The 19,927-nt window shown below is 35.9% G+C and overlaps 1 protein-coding gene and 1 long non-coding RNA gene across 2 annotated transcripts in view; one reads left to right on the top strand and one right to left on the bottom strand.

Moving 5' to 3' along the window:
• The window catches only part of LOC126825339 (uncharacterized), a 34,496-nt gene extending 28,541 nt beyond the window's left edge, over window positions 1-5,955 (bottom strand). The window contains exon 1 of the long non-coding RNA XR_007681903.1: window positions 5,941-5,955. This is a non-coding gene — a long non-coding RNA (uncharacterized LOC126825339). The remainder of the gene's footprint in view (window positions 1-5,940) is intronic.
• Window positions 5,956-16,964: 11,009 nt separating this feature from the next.
• LOC126825232 (uncharacterized) lies at window positions 16,965-17,420 on the top strand. The gene is made up of 2 exons (XM_050554798.1): window positions 16,965-17,114; window positions 17,337-17,420. Exons 1-2 carry the CDS (start codon window positions 16,965-16,967, stop codon window positions 17,418-17,420), a joined length of 234 nt encoding a protein of 77 aa, XP_050410755.1.
• The last annotated feature ends 2,507 nt before the right edge of the window (window positions 17,421-19,927 follow it).

Genomic DNA, 19,927 nt, shown 5'->3' with positions numbered 1-19,927 from the left:
GTGGTTTAACGAAAGGCCTACTTTTCTGCACCAATGGGATGTAACGGAGATTGACATACGCCATGTAGTGTGCCTTCTAATTCCAACTGGTAAGGGCTCTTCTACATGCACGCCAACAGGGGCCTCGATAACCTGTCCCATCCGAATGACTGGGCGTTATACATTGCCAAGCTCTCTGCCGTGCACCAATAACAAGAGGGAACCACAACGGAAAATCCTGTGGTACTTTCTCGGCTAACCCTGAGCTCGAATCTATGATCCATCAATATTAGCCTGGCAGTTGTAGGGTAGTTGTTTCTTTTATCCCCCTCTATCTTAGAAACTCCTCCAAATTCACAACACAATCAACACTGAAAATAAATCTACTCTGGGATAATCTTTTACTATAGATTCATCTGACATAAACCCTACTGACAAGCAATCGTATACATTCAAACGAGATATTAATCCGTTCAAACGAGATAATTAATTCGTTCAAACTAGATAATTAATTCGTTCAAACTAGATAATTAATTCGTTAAAACGAGATATATAATTCGTTAAAACGAGATACTAATTCAGTTCAGTTCAGTTCAGTTCAGTTCTTTATTCCTTGGGCTAACTGCCCATCAGATACAGTACAATATACAGAACATATATACACGCAAATGTGAAATTATTTACAAGGTTGTTATTTCTGGGAGAGTAGACAATTTCATTTTTTACAAGTATTTAAGATGTCAATTTATATCGTTAGATTTTGGAGTGATTTATTTCTCAATTCAAAAGCTATTGATAGATATTTTCCTAGGTTTGTCAATTCCTTAATATTATGTACAGTCAGAAGTTGAATAAATTTATATACACTTGGATTAAATCTTAATATGGCTTAATATAATTGAAACGAATATCTTTATATTTTTTACATAATAATACAAAATGGTACTCATCTTCAACATCATCATTATCGCAAAATTTACAAAACCTTTTATTTTTAGCAATACTGTTGTATCTACCTGTTTCTATAAATAAGTTATGGGCAGATAAACGGATTTTTGAAATACAATTAGTATATTTATATGGAATGAATTTGGACAAATAATATTGTAAGTTAAAATTTGAAATGTAATGCTGATAAAAGAGACCTTTTGATGAATTACAAATATGTTCTATACATAATTGTTTAAAAATATCTAAAATTCTATACTTAATGGTTTTGAAATATGATGAGTTACAGAATTCTCTATTTTCCCAAATATAGCCTAAACATATTTGAAATAGTTCATTCCTTATATTTGTAATCTATTGACTTTTATTAGATACCTGGTCCTGTAAACAACATTTTAAAATCTTATTATCAGTATTTATTAGTTTTGTCCAATATTTAAAAATTCTAATTTTTCTCATTCTGTGCATAGTTGTTTGTCTAACTCCTAATATTCGCTTATAAAAATTTCATTGAACTTTCTCCACATCAGCGGCTTTATGAAATCCCCATATCTCTGCTCCATATGATAAAATGCTTCCGACATAAGTATCAAATACTGACAATTTAGTTTCAATGTTAAAAAAAGTTATCATTACATACTCTTAATACAGAGAATAAAGCTTTTCTGCCCTGATCAGCTACATGTTTCTGGGTTTTCAAAAATTTACCATTATAGTTTAAAATCAATCCTAAATAGTTAAATGTGTCAACAATTTCTTATTCATTACCATTACAAAACCATTTTTCATACCATTTTTCATTTTCTGATAATTTCCCCCCATTTCTAAAAACAACAATTTTAGTTTTTTTCGTATTTACAGCGAGGTTCCATTTACAAGTATATTTACATAATGAGTCAAGCAACTGTTGTAAACCCTCGGGCGTTTCCGAGAACACCGCCTTGTCGTCCGCGTACATTAAAAGAAAAAGGTTCATGGTATCTAATGGAATGGATGGACAATTTTCAGAGTACAAATGGTTTTCAATATCATGAACGTAAAATGAAAATAATTTGGGACTTAAAATTTCGCCTTGAAATAGACCTGAATTACAATTAAAAAAGTTCACGACAAATCACCATGTAGTTTAACACAACATTTTACCTGATCATATAGAGAATGTATCAATTTTAAAATGTTTCCTTTTATGCCTTCCTGAATTAGTTTATACCATAGATTTACTCGTGTGATTAAGTCAAAGGCTTTTGAATAGTCAACAAAACAGCAATAAAGACGTTTTTTATGTTTTAAAATTCGGTTGATCAACGTATTTAGATTAAAAATAGCATCTGTAGTTGATAAACCTTTTCTGAAACCAAACTGAGAATTAATAATACTACAATGTGATTTGTCATATTCTAATAATCTATTGTTTAATATGCCAGTGAATAATTTGCTCAAGCAGCTAACTAGGGTAATTCCTCTATAATTGTCAGGGTTACTGGAATCGCCCTTTTTGAAAACAGGCACTATTACACCAATACACCAAGTAGCTGGGAAACAACCAGATTCTTAAATATTATTGAATAAAATGTTTAAAACGGGTACAAGTTGTTGTGAACAATAAATAAATACTTCATTAATAATTCCATCAATTCCACAAGATTTGCTCTTTTTTAAATTCTTGATGGCTTTAAAAATCTCGTGATAAGTAATTGGCCCATTAAGGTCAACATCAAGGTCATCCTTTACTTCGTTTTCAGAAAGTGTCTGATTATCATATTGAGATAAGAATTCTTTTACTTCATGATCAATATTATGTGTTATATTTAAAGCCAAGTCACTAAAATGTTCATAGAAGTTGCCTTCTCGTGCCATATAGATGCGTTTAAGTTTAATTTGTAATTTTTTATATGAACATTTTGTGTAAGATAAAATTAATCTATTTTCAAGAGATTTATTTTTATTAAAATTACTCAAAGCATTTTTGTGGAGTTTATATTGGGAAGTACAAATTTCATTGAACCAGGATCGTACTTTAAGTTTATTACACCTAGCTTTATTTAAATATACTATTCAAAAAAAGTAGGGGATATTTGATTTTTAAGTGTTATTAAAGTCACCTAATGAAACTGACGAAGAAACAAATGACAAAATGAAATGAAGTTCACATTCATCGATTTATTCCAAATGATCGTTAGACTAAGTAAGGCACAGACTGACCATTATAAGGGTAAAATGATACCCGGGGTCAAACAGCAAAGTTACCACAGCATCACAACCAAGTCAGTAACGGGTAAATCCTCCTCTGTTTGCCAAACAAGCATTGATCCGACGTGGCATACTCCTAATGAGACGTCGAAGGTCATTTTGGTCCAGATTGTCCCATTCCTGTTGCAACGCAGCAGCAAGTTCTTGGACATTGGCAGGACGTTGTTGACGTTGACGTAACCTCTGTCCAAGCATGTCCCAGACATGCTCGATGGGGGAGAGGTCGGGACTCAGTGCTGGCCAAGGTAATGTGGTGATGTTCTGTTGTTGGAGGTAACCTGTAACGATCCTGGCACTGTGACATCTTGCGTTGTCATCCTGGAAGATGAAACGGCGGCCATGACGTCGTGCGAACGGCACAACATGGACTGCCAAGATGTTGTCCCGGTAGTACTGGTCTGTAACACGCCCTGCAACAACATGTAAAGCCGTTCTTCCAGCAACAGTGATGCCTCCCCACACCATAACAGAACCACCCCCAAATCGATCATGTCTGATGACGTTAACGTCTTGGAAGCGCTCGTTTCGACGACGCCACACCCTTCTATGTCTGTCCAAAAAATCAACAGTGAACCTTGACTCATCTGAAAACATCACATTGCTCCAGCGTCGATTATCCCAGTGTTGACGATCCCTACACCAACGACGTCTTGCCTGAATGTGATGATCTCTCAAACAAGGGATCACGCGAGGACGTCGGGCGCGAAGGTGACCCCTATGCAGTCGATTCCGAATCGTCTGGCCACTCACTCTCACACCAGTCTCTGTTTGAAGACGAGCGCTGATCTGATTTGCTGTGATGACACGATTTCTCAAGGCCAAGGTACGGATAAATCGATCCTGGGCTTGAGTTGTCGCCCTTGGTCGACCTGAGCGTGGTCTGTCCTGTACAGATTGTGTATCACGGTATCTGGACCATAGCCTGCTTATGACAGACTGAGAAACATTCATCGTCCGCACCACAACCGCCTGTGTTGTGCCGATCTGTAGCATGCCAAGGGCACGTAACCTTTCATTTTGGGTAAGCCGACGCATATCAAAATTTGTTTTCTGGTCACTAAAACAATTAAACTGATGTTTCCACCCTGGAATTCAATGCCACAATGACTGTAACATTCAAAGTCAGAGTCGTGCAAATATTGGGCGACCCCCATAATGATCCCAAGCATCACCTGCATTCCATGCGGTAGCTATTGGTGCGTTTGGGCGTCACATGTAACTGGAAATGTTTCTTCTGTTAGGTTCTATAGTGACTTTTTTCGTAGTCATTTGCATATTTTAGTATTATGCCCCCAAAATCAAATATCCCCTACTTTTTTTGAATAGTATATGTCCGTTCCCAACCCGTTATAGGGATCCCAAATGACTCAAACCATCGACTCAAACACAACAGTCTGGGAAATAGCTCTTGGAATGGCTACAGATGCAAGGAAATGACGAATAATTTTCTTACCCCCCCCCCCCCCAGTGGCGCGCCCCGTCTCCGCGGTCAATGCCTTCATTTTGCAGCGCCCCCCCCCCTTTTTCAAAATTCCTAGATCCGCCCCTGTAACACCAATTATATAGCGGATATTAGCACGCATCATGTGAGACAATCGTCCCTGATGGATTTGGCCTTAACACCAATACCTAAAGTTAGATCGTCGGTTAAGTAAACCACAACTTTTTCCCAAATTTTCGTTGGGTAGAACGCTTTCAACCACACATGGAGCAACATGTGGCAACCTGTTGCCCCAAAAGCAGGTATGAGCTGGAAGTAGAGACAAGGTAACATGCAATTTTCGGTCCAACATTTCAACCTAACCAACCTGTCAACTCTTGTATCCTTCCGCCTTAAAATTATGAATATTCACCAAAATCTGTCAGAAAATGTATTTACAAACCCTTTTCGTCGATTCTACACCAAAAAATCAACAAAAATTACCATGCAAAAGGGGGGGAAAGGTAGAGAAAGACTAAAAAATAACTTTCGCCCTACATCAGATACTGTAAACTCGTACAATCATTTTAGACATTTCCTGTTCTTTGGTTCCGAATTTTAGATAAAATTCTTAATATTCATTATATTTTTCAAAATGCGTTTGAATTAGTCAGCCGTTGTGAAACTCATGCCTGCGTAGACGGGTTCATAGTTATACTGAGTCGGTATTCCATATTTAGGAATGGAATGAAAATTATGTACGTCAATTAACGGAAAAAAACTGCCCATATTGATACCACTTAAGTTTAAGTATTCAAGATACATAAACAATTATTACATAAAATCGATTAATACATAATTAAAGTACAGCAAGAATTTTGTTTCATTCCTAAATTTGGTATATCGGCTGAGTGCAGGCGTGAGTTTCAAAATGGCTGACTAATTCAAATGAATTTTGTTTTTGTTCTGTATCACTTCTACATGCAAATAGTGTTGGATTATTATAAATGCGTGTCGGAGGTGTCAAGAAATGATTCCCTTTGGCGATCAAAGTAGAATAACGATGAGAAATAGGATTCCAAAATAGCCTTAGAACCGAAATGGGAGAAAGGCCTTATTTTTATATTAGTTGTCTTTAGGATCGGGTAGTAACGATGAGAGTAAGCCTCTAACAGACATCGTTACTAAAGTAACTACATAAAATAGATCCAGGAATTGACTTTTAGATAATATTGGAATTCTACAGCGTGATAATTGTCGTTAATATAGCTTTACATTTAATTATCACGTCATTTTATAGATATTCCAGGAGCTATTGAGTATAATATATAAAGATGCCTTACCGTTAAATCTGCTGATATAAATATTCCAGGAGCTATTGAGTATAATATTTAAAGATCTGCTCAATACAATAGTAGAGTTCTGTATATAGATTTTAAAATTTAACCAGCACTATATGTAGTATACCCATTGAACTATCCAATATCCTACACACACTTACAGTATATATTAGCGCCTAAAACATCCAGCCTACATACCTATAATATTATATAGCTACTGATCTATATACCTGCATGAATATATACCTATATACAGATACCTGTATATAGAAAGTCTACCAGCTACTCAGTGTTATACTATTTGTTATTATTGAATAAAGTCTTACCTATATCTGAATATATTAAAGGTACGGGCGGTTATAAAACTAATATAAACAGAATTAACAAGTACGGTGTTTTCATATTATATGCGTTTACATATTATATTCAATATGAAAACCCAGTTCAATATTATAATATAAAATATCTCTACGATTACATTTATCGTAATCAGGTATAGTCTATCTCTGTCTTTATATTTTGTTTCTAATTCATTTTCGAGATCTTTTAATTCATTTCTAGATTCCTTATTTTTAGTTTTACAATAGCTTATTGTTTTCTCTCTTTTCTAATTTGCCTATTTTCTAATTTGGATTTATACTCTTCTAGTACACAGTTTATTAGTAGTTTATATTCATCATCTTCCAAAATTGAGTTATTTATTTTCCAATAACTGTTACCCTTTTCATTCGGGTTTATTTGAAATTTGATGATCTGTATATTTAATAACTATATTCTTTTACATACATTTATCTGTGAAAACAAATCCTTTGATACCAATAATAAATCAATCCTACTATATTATGACTGGTCAGTTCTACGTCATGTAAATTGTTGTTTTTCTTTATTTAGAGTTCTCCAAATATCAATTAATTTATTAGCTTTTAATATATTTTTAAAACTTTTAGAAAGTTTAGAAATTACTCCCCCGAATGTTTATTTTTCCTATCCTGTGTATAGCTAAAGTATCGTTAAAGTCACCACCTGCAATTAAAATTCCCTTGGAATTTTGTTTTATTATCTTATTTATTTTTTTAAAAACGTATTTCTTCTTTTCTTTTGATTTGGTGCATAAACACATATTAATGTGAATATAACATCTTCAAAATGAATACTTAATAATATAAACCTCCCTTCATTATCCGTATATTCATCCATAAGTTCAAAATTTACTGAATTCTTGATTATCATTGCAACTAAACTTTTTAATCTTTCATTAGAACTCCAATTATTACTTGATATTTGGAAGACTTCTCATATCAATGCAGTGTATAAAGGAAAGGGTGATCCACATTTCCCTGACAACTAGAGACCAATTAACATGCTCATTATGTAAAATACTAGAGAAAATCTTATTCAAAAATCTTATTAAAAAATCTTTATAATTTTATAAAAGAAAATAACCTGTTATATAAGTATCAGGATCTGCTTCTCAACCAAACGAGTCTACTATAAATAACTTCTAGAAATTTATGATGTTATAATAAGTAATCTTGATATAGGAAAGCAAATTCGATGTATCAAAAGCGTTTGATAAAGTTTGGCATGAAGGTTTATTGTCTAAATAAAAACAATATGGAATTAATCAAATATTTTGTAAATGGATCGAACACTATTTAAGTAATAGACAACAATAGAAGCTTTCAAATCAAATTATTTTCATACCGATTCTGGAGTCCCCCAAGGAAGTGTACTGGGTCCGTTTTTATTTTTAATTTATTCAAATGATATATCTGATAATATAACTAAAAACATACGACTATTCGCCGATGATACTTCACTTCTTACCATATTATTCATAATGGTCCTCTAAGTAGCGCGAACTCTACAACTACAGATCTGAATATTATCTCATCGTAGGCTAAACAGTGGTGTGTAACTTTTATTAACCAAAATAAAACCAAAAAATGTTATTTTTACTAGGAAAAATACTATTTATCCAGGCGGTATCTTCGAAAATACAAAAGTTGAAAAACGTATATACTCATTGTCATCTGAGATTAAGATTTCGGTCTAATGCATTATGGTCAAATCGTATTTCAAATATAAACCAGAAAGCTTGCGGTCGACTAAGTATTGTGCGTATACTGAAATATAAAATTAATAAAATTTCCCTTATAAAAATATATCTTGTTTTTTATTCGCCTGAGTTTAGAATATGCTGATATTTTATGTGGTAACTGTTCAGTGAAGGATTCCGACCTATTAGAAAGTGTTCAAACTGAAGTAGGTAGAATAATAACTGACCTTAGAAGAAATTCATCTACAATAATTTATACAAAGAGCTTGGGTGGGAATCACTGTCTGATCGTAGCATAAAACACAAATTAATATATCCATATAAAATAAAGAATTCAAATTTGAATCTTAAAAACGCAGATTTGTTGGATGTATATCTACGGAATGTCTCCAAAACGCATTTGATTAAATAAGTTGTCTAAAACGAACTAAAGATATCATAAATGAGGATGCCTGAGCAGTGGATTCACATAAAAAAACTGCTCTTTCTCCTTGTATATTGATACGAGTTTTAGAACACTGATTTTAATTAAATGTGTTTTGGAGACATTCTGCAGATATACATGATTAAAATCAGTATTTTTGATTGATTCAAGTCTCATTATTGAAAAACGAGTAGCTCGCAAATATCAATAAACGAGGAGGAAGTGCAGTTCTTATGTGAATCCATTGCTCAGGCATCCTCATTGGTGATATCTTTTTCCGTGTTAGAAACCGTATTTAATCAAATGTGTTTGGGGGACATTTTGTAGCTGTACATCCCTCAAATCTGCTTTTTTGAGATTTAAGTTTGCATATCGAAAAATGAAAATCGAGCTAAATTTACACTGCCAGGATAATAACCTATTATAACTTATTCCACCATTTTCTGGGCGAAACATGGGTGTCCAGCCTAGGCTACTCTGCCCCAAGAATATTTCTCACCAGTTTAATATGTTACAATTCATCTAATCTTATGTGGCAACACCGATCTTTCATATGATACAAATTCTGACGTATTTATAAAAGATAGTGTAATGATTATACCATTTGCCTTCTATGTCATCCTCCATTCTATATTATTGTCGTGTTATTTCTTTATTATATCCAGTTGTATTTTCTCCGCTTCCATTGTTTACTATTTGTTATTATTATGGGCTATGCGCAGTTATCGTGCGCAATAGTCATGTCGCTTGTCAAATTGTCACGCTCGCGTAAATCACACTTCGCCATTAAATAACCAATAAACTATGCATTGTCTTGGATCGTCCTGAATGTGATTTACTCCCGAATACCTTATTTGTAAACTACGACATAATAGGCTGTAGTCGAGCTTGCATAACTTTGTAATTCGTATTTATCCTACAGCACAGCTATTTTCCGTTCGCTTGTCAACCGGCATGGCGGAACTGAAGCGCGAGACGTTACTTGGTATCGCGGCTAAACGCCGTCTTCTGATTGGCTAGTCGTTTTCCGCGGGTATTATAAATAGAGATCAGACGGCTATTTTGACAGATCGCCTTTTCACTGCAGATCTCTGTCAACCAATTTTCATTTCAATATGGTAAGGATTGCTTACGGTTATGACCGTGTTTAAACAAGTTCGTGCTGCAACATAAGTAACTCAGTTCTATTCAATTACAAAGTGCATGTTACAAACATAACATAGGCCTAAATGTTTAAAAGCTAACATGTTGTAATCAGAATATGTTCATAACTTCATGTTGCATTCATAACAAACTTGTTGCATCCATAACAAACCTGTTTTAATCACAAGGATTGGATTTTCAGACACTTGCTGCATATTTAACTAGCATATTAATATAATTATAATAAGTTTACTATAGTTTTACTACTTAAACTATTTATTGTTAGTGATAGGCCTATATAATTATTGATAGTAATACAAGTTCAGAACTTGTTTAATGTATAACAGTTCCGCTTATAATTATAACGTGTTGCCATCCGTGACCTGCATTCATTAATATTATAGCTTACAAGCATCTTATTCTTATTTATAAATTATTTCATATTATATAATATAGTAAATATAGCCTATAGCTTACAAGCTTAACTGAATTGTAAAATATAATAATATAATATATTGCATGTATTTATAATTATTACACAGCATATATCATTACAGTCTTTCTTAACTGTTAATAAATTGTTGAGATTTTAAACTTGGCTTGTGTCAATCTTTCGATCGTAGTGCTAGGCTGGGAACGAACGATACACATATATATTTGTGTAGCACGTTTCCCTGGAAGCCTGTGGGGAAAGGGCGCGATACAGCATTAAGGGTCAGGGGGTCGAATCGCTACAATAGCAATAGGTTTTAAAGCTTTTATTATTAAACCTATATTTACATTATGTAATATTTTTTCTATTTTCATAACCTTAAATGTAAATATAATATATATCTAACCATTACACTCCAGGAAATGTATATGTGTTTGTAACTCACTACCAATACATATATCCACCATTGTTTATTATATGTATGGAGAGAACTTATATAGGCCTTTGCCTGTTGTTCAGTCCAATACAGTTTATTGAATAAAATATTATTAAACTACACAGAGAATATAAATGTCGTAACACCGGACTGCATGGATACACTTTCAAGAGAAATTAATTACGTAAATATGTAAAAGTGAAATAAATATTTCAGCGTTTGGCAGATTTGTGAAATATGTCTAGCCTCCTTCTTTCTTGTCCCTTGTTACAAATGGCACTGAAACGCATTATAGTACACGATTCGTGCACCAATGGTAAAAAGTGACATTTATGCAAGAGCGTTAAATGGGCTTTGCGGGGAATGATGCGGGGGAGATAACTCTGTTTAGGTTAAACAGAGGGCGCTCCTACACTGCCTAAAAGAGCATGGTTTGTCTGGTGACATTTGTTAGGTTTTTAAATTTCTAATTATTCATCGGGTATTGTTCATACGGTGACATTAAGGTAGAGTGGTTCGTGCAAATAACAAAAATCCAATAAACGAGCTATATTTCGGGCTTATTTTAACAAATATGATAAGACTTACCATTAGGATGACCATCTTTGTTTGATCATATTGCGGGACATTATCTTTAAAAACAAAACACTGAGGCAGTATGCATAACAATGTTGATATATAGTTACTTCACTTTTCAACATAGCAACAATAGACAATCAAACTATGAAATCTTCACACAAGCGTGGTTTGTCTTCGTATAATAAATATAAATACAAAGCAACAAGTCATATAATATTCATATCAGCCTGCTTTGTATCTGTAACCCATGTATGAAATCAGTATCATCTTGCATTTCCCCAAAAACGAACAAAATACATAAATTATTAACTTTTGCGACTGAACCGTTTCAAAGAATACGTGAAGTTGAATGAAATTTTTGAGTCACTTTCAAATGGCTGCCAAATTATCATTTATGTACATTAATCGTTCATCGCTAAAATTAAATTATGCGGAAGGTAGTGAAACGTTTTGAGATTTTATCGCTAGTGTTTAACCATGCTGAATGTTGTGAAACATATTGAGATTTTATAATAACTGAGTATAAAGGATGTTATGCTGGTTAAAGATACATTTTTTAGAGCTAAATTTGCATATTGCAGATCGTTCCTTTGACCTCAAATGTTCTATAAAAAATTAATGCGATATGTATTTACATACCAGGCCCATAATCAACTCTCCATAACTTCGGACGGTTTTGATTTTTAACAGATTTATGATTTAATTCATAAATGACCATCGAGATTAAGCTCTTCTGTAAACGACGATAACTCCTCTCAGAATGAAGTAACTTGACTGAAACTTTAAACATATTACCCTTTCATTATCTATTTTTTAAACTATTATTGCGAGAACTGTCAACTCTTTATATAAATCTTACCTACTGCATCATTAACTTTCACTGATTGACCACCGTGGTCATGCTATATTAATAATACAAGATACCTTTACACCATCATGTTATACATCAATAGATATATTTGAATTTGAATAATTCAAAGACCTTAAAGCGAAAGCGAATTCAAATGACACTCAATAAAATCAAGTATATAATATAGATTGAAATAAAGTAGAGAGGGGGGGGGGTTAACGTGCACTCTATACAAACTAGGTCATTTCCGGACTAATGCATGGTTCAATTCTATTACAATAATTTGCATGTGCGTTTTAGTGGTCTTTAGCAGTGGGTGGAAACCGGGGGCCCGGAGAAAACCCACGAGGTTGGATAGGTGACTATACTCCTTGTCACGTACAACCGGGGAATCGAAACCACGCCAGTTGACTCAATAACAGACCTTTTGATACAGGGCGCACATGCTAACCATTCAACCATCCATCCCCGCCTTCAAATAAAGGAACAAGCAATTCGATACACCCATCGTCCTCCAATAGCTTTCCAGTGTACATAAAATAGAAATGCATGGCGCTCGGTCACGGCAAATGCCACAGTAGTCAGCTAATATTCTCGGTTGCTGTGATTCTTTATTATTCTTTGGGTAAGGCGGTGGGGTGGAGGTTGCCCGATTGGTTGAGTTTTGTCATTGAGTCAACTGGCGTCGTTTCGATTACCAACTTGTACGTCACAAGGAATAGATTCGCCGTCTAAACTCGTGGTTTTTCTCCTGCTCCCCTGGTTTCCCCCATAGCTAACGACATTATGTGCAATCGAATTATAGTGTGCCTGTGTTTCTCCTTTCTCTCTCTCTCCCTCGACTGTTTTGAGTTTGAAATGGCCCACTGACAATAATTGGCTTTGGCTGTTTATTCTATAATAAAGGCCCAGCATACGAAAAAGTACGTTTTCCAAGTTGCAAGGTAAGTGAATAGCTGGAGATTTTAGAAAATGTTTTGTCTTAGAACTGAGATTTCTACTGGTAGTTGAGATTTTACAATATTTTTTTTTAACATAAGATGTGGATTAAAAATATTTATTTAATTTTATTTTCTTGGAGTATGGAGGCGGTCGTGGTGTTGTCGGGTAGTTATTGTAGTTGTAGTGCAAGAGAAGGGTATGAGTGTCATTGTTATATAATTTATATTCGTTGATTTTTGTCATGGCGGCGAGCAATATTTTCCATTTCTTATGTTTATAACATTAAAACATTTATTTCTTTGAGTTAAAGGTAAACGAAATGGGGTTTAACGTCCGACTGGGCTAATGAAGACAGGCATACGCCATATCGTGTCCTATAGATAAGGGAAATTCTGCCCGAGACCAGCGCTAATCCAGCTGCCAAGAATTCTTTTACGTCTCATCCGAATGAGTATACGTTGTCCTGCACCAGTGACAAGGGGGAACCACGCCGGTGGATTTCGGTGAATTTTCAGTATGATGCACATGGAAAGGTCATCTATATCTACAACTTGGTACCATAAAACTTCCTAAAACAATTTGTGGTGGGTCTGTAAGTATTTTGACCAGACCAATACTCAAATAGACTATCGCGAGACTAGATTCACGCATATTACTGTAATAGAAGTCTTCCATGTGAGCTATTGCGGGACATTTTGGCTGGTTTTCGGGACGCGGGACTTGGAAACATTTTGCGGGACTGTCCCGCGAAATGCGGGACGGGTGGTCACCCTACTTACCATTAAAATCATCATTCATTAACAATTAAACTATTGCTAAGTTGGATATTTGTGTGATTTGGCCATTTGAATGGGACTTTCTAATTATATGGAAAAGTTGATCGCCCAAGTAGCGTTACAGCGGTAGATTTTTTTCATTAAAAAGATTTATTTTTCTTGGTCACATCAAAGTTTCAAATTTTGCTCTGGAAAACGAATTCTTAATTTCCGCAGTCGGCTTTCTTCGTTTTTTTACGTACGTACAATTAACGATTGAATTTAACATTTGAACGCGTGCGCAGCCCTTAGTTAGAGAGAGAGAGAGAGAGAGAGATGTTGTCTGTATTTTTGTATTTTGAGCTGATTTTTTTAATGTTTACATGCAATAGACTATAGTTAAAACTTTCTAATAAGGGGTGAATCTTGTGGTTTACAAACGCAGTATGTAGAGAGTGCTTACCGTACCCATATTGTAGATGTTAAATATCCTTTATGATAATCCTATTTTGCTTCAAATAATTATCACAAATATAAAAATCATACACATCAAAAACAGAGGAGCACACGACATGCGCAAAGAAAAAAAGCCTTAAGCATTTTCAAATCGGTTCGGCAGCAGTGGTCCAAATGTCTAGCATTGCATCCGGAATTCCGTATAAGAATCTACTTAGAAGTCAAAAATGCGACTCCTACACATTGTCCTCTAAACTGTGTTATAAATTATGGAATAAACCGTAAATCAATTGAACCCATTTCATGGTGGAACTGCATGCTTTTTGATATGATTGGGCTATTTGTGGCGCCAGATAATCCAAAAATAGAAGTCATTACGTGAAAATGCGTCGACGAAAAAATCTTTGAGTCATATGACTGGAAAATTCTGTTATTAAAAACAACCGGTATGACAGTGACAACATAATAAGTTGAGAGTTCTACAATAGGGATCTTTTAGTGAAATGTTAGAGAAATTTAAGTTTAAATATATCCTTTGTGTTTGAATTACCACTTATGGTTGGTTGTGTCGTATTATGTAACAATCTGGAAATTTCTGTTTTATAGCTATTGTTCTCGAAAGTAAGACGCACAATTTTGCATCGTGTCGCGTTTTCATATTTTTAATAATTATGAAACAGTCAATGCGTGTCTTTTTGGTTATATTTCAGTTCTAGAAAAATGAGTTGTTGCTGGATTTGTAATAACTGAAACGTTTTGTAACCACATGTTAGAAATGGCAAATGCATAAAGATACTAAACACGAATGGCATAGCCATAATGGCACATCCGCCTATTAAATTTGACACAAAACCGGAGGCCAAATTCGCAGCGCCCTAAAATGATTAGAATCCGTGTCTTGTGACCAGGGTCCTGTTTCACGAAATTTTAACTAAAGATAAAATCCAAATTTTAGTAGATACTTCAATTTTGATTGGCTAAGCACTACAATCAGTCTAATATTATCCAATCAAATTACTAAAATTTGGATTGTATCTTTTTTTCTGCGTATTTAGAGCTAGCAACAATGTAACTTTTAAAGGAACTAAAGCGCCCACTAACAACAGAGTTTTACGGTTAAATAAAAGTAACTTTCACAGTCTTGCAGTGTCGGTATGTTGCCACGAGAGTGGATTTAAAAGATAGAAAAAGGGCGAAACTACATGAGTTGACTCTGAACCGAAAACCGTTACAATATATACGTCATTGGTTACAATCAACTAACTTAGAAATTAAATCGCTGAGTTTTAGCCAAAATTTTAATCTAGTTCTTAACTACTTATTTTTAAAAGTCCAACGAGTAAAGAATAATTTTTTACATGGCTTCATTGATAAATAAGTGAATGAATATTGTCACGTGAAGGTCTATTTTGGGCGACTATTTGCTGCTTACAGTGCACGAGCGAGCCCGTGAAAGCACTTTTCTCATAAACGAAGTTTTGTTCCGCGTGACAAAATGCTGTTAAAACAGGTCAGTTTATATAGTAGAGATAATAGAGGCTGTGGGCCACTCTAATTAAGGTGCTTTGCTTGTAACTCGGATTACGTGTTTATTGGTGACTTCATATTTTTCTCCTACTTCGAGAGTCAACGCCTACAAGGATCATTCGTGGTCTTTATAATCTCGCCTCGCGGGTGGCGGGTTTTCCGGGTTTGAAAACCAGCCATGTCTACTATATTAGTTCTGGGGACTTCCCACGGGTATTGGCTGGGCAAATTTATCGACAAAAACCCGTTGATATACGCTAATTTTAATCTTCATCCTTCAGAGGGAGAGATTAAAACACAGCTGTTCGGTATTCGAGGCGGCTGTGTATTGAATGATTCTCATGCACTGTCGGGAGTGGGAGGTGGCTATCGCTCGCTTCCAACCAACCCATTTAGTAGCGCAACTTGGGAGTAATGATGTTGATCGAACATGTTGGAATCTTGAGACAATCAATGAATTGGTACAGAGAATTGATTTATTGTTGGATGTCTGGCGCCGCAGGTTTCACCTGTCCGGTGTTACCTTTTGTCAGGTGATGCCCCGTTTGAAGGTTCGAAACTTACGGTCTGCCGATCATTTCAACGAACTCGCCTGGACAGTGACAATGAATATAAGGGCCCTACATGTAAATGACTTAAACTTTTCTGTGTGTCTCTTTCGAGGTATTCCGAGGTCCTCACCACCTCCTGCCTTATTTTATAAGCCCATTACGGAGGGTGTTCATAGCGACCGAGGTAACAAGAGTTATTTTCGTAATGTCCGGGGTGCTATCATCCGCATGTTACGACGATGTTGTAGCAGGTAAGACTTAATACTACTTTAAGTTCATGCCACACTAAAGTAGACCTTTGTTAACCTACTTATGCTAGGTGTAAACCTGTAGCCCATGTCTCGTGTTGCCAACCCAAAACTAAACGAGTTGGGCAATCATCTGTTTTATCACAAAGACCAAATAAACGCCCTCGGAAGATTTCTGTGCCAGCCACCTCAAGGCTAACCCCTGTGGCATCCACATCTCGGTTACCCTCTACAGCCAAGTCACAACAAGTGCCAACTGACAACTGCCTCACTACTGATTCCAGTCAACTTCCTCCAGTCGGTAATTGCTTACCTTCAGCTGCCAGTGTACATACCCAGATCCAGGAGGTGCCAGCCACCTCAATGCTAACCTCTCTGCCATCCACCTCTCATTTAACCTCTACGGAAAGCTCACACCAAGTCCCAACTGACAACTGCTTCACTACTGTTTCACGTCAACTACCTCCAGTCGGTAATCCTTTAGGTTCAGCCGCCAGTGTACATACCTAGATCCAGGAGGCAATAACAAATGCCATCCCAGTCATCACCCAAGCAGTCCTGGCATCTATAAATTCGACATCTCGGGCATCACAGCCTCCACTAATTCCTCATGTGGATGAAGGTATGTCCTATATACACCCTACTGTTCAAACCAATCTCGCTAATAATGATACAGGTACAAATGCACTGTATAATAGTACTCTAGCCACAGCTCAACCTTTGTCCTTTGTGGTTGACCCAAAAATTAAAGGCAAGATTTGGGCCAACGAATATGTTGAAATGTCCCAAATGCTAGTTTCGAAAGCCCCTAAATGCCGCTTCCTACTCAGTGAATCTTCTGATAACCAATTTTTATTATGTAAGGATGAAGCCCCACCCAAACTACATGGTGTCACGCAATGGCTTAAAGCGTTTCATGTATTTGTCAGCATATACCCTGACAAATTTCCTACAGAAACACCTTACTTGATGAAATATATTTCGACCATCCACGAATTAGCTAGTCAAGCGGGTGAGGCTGCAGCATTGGACTATGACACGAAATTCCGTCTTTGGCGCCAGTCCACATTAATTCCGTGACAATGTTTAAACATTGAACTCTACCAAAAAGCTTTGGCATTTGGCATATAACCCCTTCTTTTCGTGCAAGACCTTATAATAAACCAAGCAGCAGAGCTGAAACTAACAAGCCAACTACTGAGCAAAAGTTGTGTTGGAACTACAACAACACAGGGTCATGCACACGGTCACCATGCTCCTTTCGACATGCTTGCCAAAGATGTCGAGGTACCCACCCTCGTTGTAGCTGCCCATGCAAGCAAAATGCAATGCCTGGGACCCAAAACTCTAGCCTATCTAAACCAACAACCTCTAACAAATATGCCCCCAAATCCATTTAATTGCATGGACAATTCGATAACAACACCGGTCAAACCTAACCGATTACAATTTTGGCTAGAGCTCTATGATTCTGGTAAGCGTGATTATTTGGTCAACGGATTCACCCATGCTTTTCATATCCCCTTTGAGGGGACTCGAAACCCCACAATTTCCAAAAATTTGCGTTCTGCTCTTGCACATCCTGCAATTATTAAGGACATCATAGATAAAGAAGTTGCCGCAGGCCATTTTACAGGGCCTTATAGCACTTTACCCATCCCTAACCTCAAAATTAGCCCATTGGGTTTAGAAAACGCTTATAAAATTGTTCCAATTCACCCCCATGATCGCCCCCTGTTAGGGTTCAGTTTTGATGGCAATTATTTCTACGATAAAACCTTGCCTTTTGGACTTAGTTTCTCATGTCGACTATTTGAAGAGTTTAGTACAGCTATCCATTGGATTATGGAATCAAAATTTAAGGCCAAAGGTACTCTGCATGTCCTTGATGACTTCTTGTTCGTTGGACCTCCTCAGTCTCCAGCATGTGCACAATATCTGGCATCCTTCCATGCCCTTTGTTCGGACATTGGCATTCCCATCAAACATGAAAAAACGGTCCAACCAACCACATGCTTAACCTTCCTGGGTTTGGAATTTGATACCTTGACAATGGAACTTCGTCTCCCACAGGATAAATTAGATAAACTCAAAAATAATCTGTTCTCTTTTTTAAATTTAAAAACAAATTCCAAAGTCACCCTACGAGACTTACAGGTCTCCTAAATTATGCTTGCTACGTGGTATCCCCTGGCAGAGCATTTTTACGGCGTATCATAAACTTGACCATTGGCTTAAAACGTCCCCATCATAGACGTCGCCTTACCGCTGAGGCCAAAGCTAAAATGCAAGTCTGGCTTGACTTTTTAAAAACATTTAATGGCAAAGCCTTGATATTGTGTGGGAATGTGTGGATCGAAATTAACATTCGTGATCTCTTTCCGATTGTGCTGGCAGTAGAATTATATGCTCCTATTTTGAAAGACTCCTGTGTCAATATTTATTCAGATAATTTGTCAGTGGTTCACATTTGAATAAGCAGACATCAAAAGACAAAGTAATTATGCGATTAGTTCGTCGATTTATGATTTCAATTCTGAAGTATAATATAATATCAATGGTTGATATGAATAAGGATGGATGAACTCTCTAGACCATCGGATGGATAAACTCTCTAGACCATCGGATGGATGAACTCTCTAGACCATCGGATGGATAAACTCTCTAGACCATCGGATGGATGAACTCTCTAGACCATCGGATGGATGTGATATTACATGGATTAGAATACCTGTAAGATCCATAAATCTAACATAAAATGGATAATTCAGACTTAAAGGCCACATTGAAATTTTTAATGTAGTATTCCCTTTCCATGTTCTGTTTTTAATCTATTATAGCGAGAACTGTAATTGAGCCAGGTGATCGGGACAGATTCCAATCTGATCATTTTGAATAGGAAGCAGACATAATATTAACGTCTGACGATTCTGCACCAACTGGAATAATTAAAGATACATTCTGTAAGATTTAGATAAAGAGCTGACCATTCTTGCTATAATAACTCAAAAATAGATAATGTAAAATCAAAACATTGAAAATTTCATTCAAATCACTTTATTGTTTGTAGTTTTGACAAGATGTGTGCATTGCAGTAAACAGGTCACTGGTATATTCGAGACTTAGCCTCCCTTTCCCATTTTCAAATTAAATTTTTAAATAGCCAACTGTTCTAATCTAGTTAAAATCTCAAGTATCCCATGGCATCGACAGTTGATTATGGTCTTGTTTTGCTAATAAATGTCTAATTAATAGTTAAGATAACATTTAAGGCCTGAAGAAAGACCTGCAATAGGAAGATTTAGCTCTTGTATAATGCATGTTTAACACAGGCTAATTTCCATTCTCTGTCTTCAATAGCCCAGTCGCAGCATTATTCCATTCATGCTTGGTATCCCAGGTGAATTTTACCCTGATATTTTACTACAATTAGAGTAAGTGGCCAATCTGATTAAAATACACATCTATGTTTCGTTTCGTTTTTTTTATACTTTCGAAGGCCTACAATACATGAAGATCGGACGGGTTATAGCAATAGGTTCCGTCAGAGGTCATACGAGCGGCTTTTGAACCTATAACATCAGACA

This window comes from Patella vulgata, chromosome 6 (assembly GCF_932274485.2).
Source record: "Patella vulgata chromosome 6, xgPatVulg1.2, whole genome shotgun sequence".
Taxonomy (NCBI): domain Eukaryota; kingdom Metazoa; phylum Mollusca; class Gastropoda; family Patellidae; genus Patella; species Patella vulgata.
Note: the sequence above shows the minus strand (reverse complement) of the source record. Positions and strands in the feature narration are given on the sequence as shown.